The 4,245-nt window shown below is 44.1% G+C and overlaps 1 protein-coding gene across 1 annotated transcript in view; it reads left to right on the top strand.

Moving 5' to 3' along the window:
* The window catches only part of LOC103398932 (solute carrier family 12 member 2-like), a 29,822-nt gene that overhangs the window by 21,524 nt on the left and 4,053 nt on the right, over positions 1-4,245 (top strand). The window contains exons 5-13 of the mRNA XM_025053890.1: positions 546-654; positions 748-875; positions 1,130-1,214; positions 1,290-1,438; positions 2,415-2,522; positions 2,610-2,733; positions 2,840-2,941; positions 3,153-3,308; positions 3,402-3,583. Of these exons, the coding sequence (XP_024909658.1) occupies positions 546-654; positions 748-875; positions 1,130-1,214; positions 1,290-1,438; positions 2,415-2,522; positions 2,610-2,733; positions 2,840-2,941; positions 3,153-3,308; positions 3,402-3,583 (1,143 nt within the window). The remainder of the gene's footprint in view (positions 1-545; positions 655-747; positions 876-1,129; positions 1,215-1,289; positions 1,439-2,414; positions 2,523-2,609; positions 2,734-2,839; positions 2,942-3,152; positions 3,309-3,401; positions 3,584-4,245) is intronic.

The raw sequence follows: 4,245 nt of genomic DNA, 5'->3' as shown, positions 1-4,245 counted from the left end.
GTTCACAGCGAAAGATTCGTTCACAGCGAAAGATCAGTTCACAGCGAAAGATTCGTTCACAGCGAAAGATTTGTTCATAGCGAAAGATTTGTTCACAGCAAAAGATTAGTTCACAGCGAAAGATTCGTTCACAGCGAAAGATTTGTTCATAGCGAAAGATTTGTTCACAGCAAAAGATTAGTTCACAGCGAAAGATTCGTTCACAGCGAAAAATTAGTTCACAGCGAAAGATTTGTTCACAGCGAAAGATTCGTTCGTAGTGAAAGATTAGTTTGCAGTGAGTGATTCGTGAGTTCAATATGAACAAATATTTCATATGACTCGAGAGTCACGAGTCACAAATCTTTCATATGACTCGGGAGTCACGAGTCATATGAAAGATTTGTTCATTTTGAACGAATCACTTGCGAACGACACATCACTAATCTGTACTACGAGTAGAACTGTAGATGCAACTTTATTTTATTTTGCCAAGATGACCTACGTCAAAGACTCGATATTCTCGTTGAAATTCTTTAACTTCCTTCTATCCGTCTATTCATCAGGCTCAAATTGTCCTTTTGATCATCCTGCTTGGAGCCATCGCTAACTATTTTATCGGGACATTCATGCCAACAAAAAACAAAGAACCCAAAGGATTTTTTGGCTACAAAAGTAAGTCCGCAGCTTTTCCTTCCCAATTTTGTTTTTGTTTTATTTTGAGTTGTTGCCTGCGTTAAAGTCAACATCGAACTTTCTCACTTGCAGCCGCGATCTTCATCGAGAACCTCAGTCCGGACTTTAGGGACGAGGAGACATTTTTCTCTGTCTTTGCCATCTTCTTCCCAGCAGCCACTGGGATTTTGGCCGGGGCTAACATCTCCGGAGACCTCACGGTAAGTTTGTCTTTTCATGAGAGAATTTGTTGATAAGTTTTGTTGCCCCCTGCTGTTTCTTCAGTAGTTCCGATGATTTCAGTCCCAGGAAATGAAGCCATTTAAAAAATACGGCTGCCATTTTCATTTGGAATGAATATAGCCTATAGCCTGTGCTAACAGTCTATGATGTCATCCCTCCAGCTGCTTCAGTCGGACATCCTAAAATTTTCCAACCTTTTCTTCTTCTAAAACATTTTCTTTTTCAATGTCAGGACCCTCAGTCTGCAATCCCTAAAGGAACCCTGTTGGCCATCCTCATAACGGGAGTCACATACGTGGCTGTTGCCATCTCAACAGGTTAATGTTCTATACTAGCATTAACGCTAGCTGCATTCAAGTTAGCAACATTCAAGCCCTGCTCTCTGTCGTCAGGATCCTGCATCGTAAGGGACGCAACCGGAGACCACAACGACACGGTCATCGACACGGTCAACTGCACCGACGCCGTCTGCACTCTGGGATACGACTTCTCCATCTGCAAGGAGGGCGGGTGTCAGTACGGCCTGATGAACAACTTCCAGGTGACTGACACGCCGACTGGTCCAACCGACGAGTTAGGGCTAGCGACGTTTACGTCTCTGGTAACTACTGGAGCCACCGCATACGTCGTGGTTGTACGTAGTCAAGCGACCGAAAAGGGAAATTTTAATTCCGTGGGTGTTTTTTTCTTTGCCTCATCAGAATGTCGAAGAACGTGCGTCGCGTACTACGGTGTGACGCTAACTCGAAAGCCCACAATCGCCGGTGGTGACGTCACATCAGAACACAACACAGTCGTCGGCATACGTCAAAACAACCACGAGTAACGAGAATATTTATAAAGAATATTTATACTATATTTGTACATATACATATATATACAAATATATATTTATATTATACTTTTTAGCCATTATTATATTGGAATTATGAAAAATTTGGAAGAAGTACAAATCTGTCACGGACTCTGAGTGTAAATCAAAAGATGGACAAGGGTGTGTGTGTGTGTGTGTGTGTGCGTGTGTGTGTGTAACAGTGATAATGGTGACTGTTGTTTTGAATCACAAGGTTTTCTCTGGCCGGAGACAAAGCTGAATGAGAGCATTGACAACATCCATTTACACACACATAAGACACACATACACACACACACACGCATGTGTAGACGTTCGAACAGACAAAGTCTTGTTCGTTCCCACTGACACTTGCTGTTCTTTTCTTTTTTATTGGCCACGTTTTGTTGCTTTTAACTCGAAAGTTCACTCCGAATTAATGACGCTAACTTCGGTTTTTCTTGGTCTCTGAGGTGAGAGCGAGAGAGCCATTCAAACCGATCCATTTGTGTAACAAAACCATGGCTCCGTCCGAGTCTGTCATCGTCATCAGAAGTCAACAGGAAGTCCCTCAGATTAACAAAGACGTCGCCTTAATCTCCGATGACTAAGACTAGGATTAGATTATTAATCTGCGTGTCGACGAAAGGAAGGTTGAACAACGTTTGTTTTCATGTTCTTCTAGGTGATGAGTCTGGTGTCGGCCTTCGGTCCTTTAATCACAGCCGGGATTTTTTCCGCCACCCTGTCCTCGGCTCTGGCCTCATTGGTCAGTGCCCCCAAGGTCTTCCAGGTCAGAACCCAGAAATCGAACGGTTGATAATGACACGAACGACCGTCAACTGACTCGTTGACTGACCTCCACGTTGTCGCTCCGTAGGCTCTGTGTGAAGACAACATCTATCCAGGACTGGGAGTTTTCGCAAAGGGTTACGGGAAGAACAACGAGCCTCTCCGGGGTTACGTCCTGACCTTCTGCATCGGCCTGGCATTCATCCTCATCGGTAGGCTAGGGTATGATTGAGTTCAACTTTCGTTTCGACATGATCTCGTCTTGTAAATTTTGCTTGAAATTTTTTTTTCCCGATCTCTGTGTTACCGTCTTGATAGCTGAGCTGAACATCATCGCTCCCATCATCTCCAACTTCTTCCTGGCCTCCTACGCTCTCATCAACTTTTCGGTCTTCCATGCTTCCCTCGCCAACTCTCCAGGTAAACTGAACTGTACTGTCACGACATGGGGCAACGCTACGATATATTGAGATATACTGCGATACTATCGTTAGTAAAAATTTAATACAATGCTGTCAAATATCGATATGATATCGTCATGTATCGATATTTGTATACAACGCGTATTGTTTATTGAAGAATTACTTTTTCATTCTGTGATTAAATTTTAAATTGTCCACTCCCACCACAGGGTGGCGCCCCAGCTTCAAGTATTACAACATGTGGGTGTCTCTTGCCGGAGCGGTCCTGTGCTGCGTGGTGATGTTTGTCATCAACTGGTGGGCGGCTCTGGTGACTCTGCTCATCGTTCTGGCTCTCTACGTCTACGTCAGCTACAAGAAACCCGGTGAGGACGTAGTGGCGTCGCATTTCTACTTTCGACGACTTTGTACATGATCCCCCGAACGCTGTAGAACGTGAACGGTGTTGTTGTTTGCAGATGTGAACTGGGGTTCGTCGACTCAGGCGCTGATGTACAACCAGGCTCTGATTCACAGTCTGAATCTGACTGCGGTCGAGGACCACGTGAAAAACTTCAGGTCAGTCTGTTTTTGTAGTCGTGGGGGGGCAGTTGTCAGTGTGTCAACGGGTGAAGCTGATTTAGACCTGGTTATTTACATATAGATGGCGCTATAAACAAATAATGTTTTTATTTTTGACAGTTTGAACACGTGAAAATCATCACTCACTCGACAAGGGACAGAAAAAAGCTCCGGTGTCATTTTCAAAAGTGCCGTCAATAATAAAAAAAATTGTTTGTCCAATCATCATGCAGCAGAAGCCTGCTGAAAAAATCTTGCTATTTTTCGATCCGGGTCGCGGAACCAGTTGAACGATTTGGCCGTTCTTCGTTCGTAAGCACGACACCAATTTGGAGAATTTCTTCTCCCTGTAGTCACAGCACCAAAATTGAAGAAATCGCCTCGTAGGTTAGGGTTAGGCAGGGAATGAAACCGCCGGTAGACGGGCGATTCGGTAGACGGTTTAATAACAAAACGCCAAAACAAACAGGTCCAACGAGCAAAATGAAACGAAGACTAAAGAAAATCTCATACAACAGTTACCAGTACGCAAAGTCAAGAATAACCGTAATGTGCATTTTTATACCTGTAGGGGGAGTGGTTTTCGGCTTCCCAGGTGTGTGTTTAAATGTCATAGGCCAATGGAAGAGAGAGGTTAGGCCTCTTGTGGCCAATCATATTATTGTTATTGTATCATGGTTGTGCCTGCAGTCACCACTATGTGGCGCTGCTGCTCCATGATTCAGCAGTGTTGGAGGACAT

The sequence above is a fragment of the Cynoglossus semilaevis genome, unplaced genomic scaffold, assembly GCF_000523025.1.
Source record: "Cynoglossus semilaevis isolate Cse_v1.0 unplaced genomic scaffold, Cse_v1.0 scaffold2809, whole genome shotgun sequence".
In the NCBI taxonomy this organism is placed as follows: Eukaryota; Metazoa; Chordata; class Actinopteri; order Pleuronectiformes; family Cynoglossidae; genus Cynoglossus; species Cynoglossus semilaevis.
The sequence above is the reverse complement of the archived record's forward strand: the minus strand, read 5'-3'. Positions and strand labels throughout refer to the sequence as shown.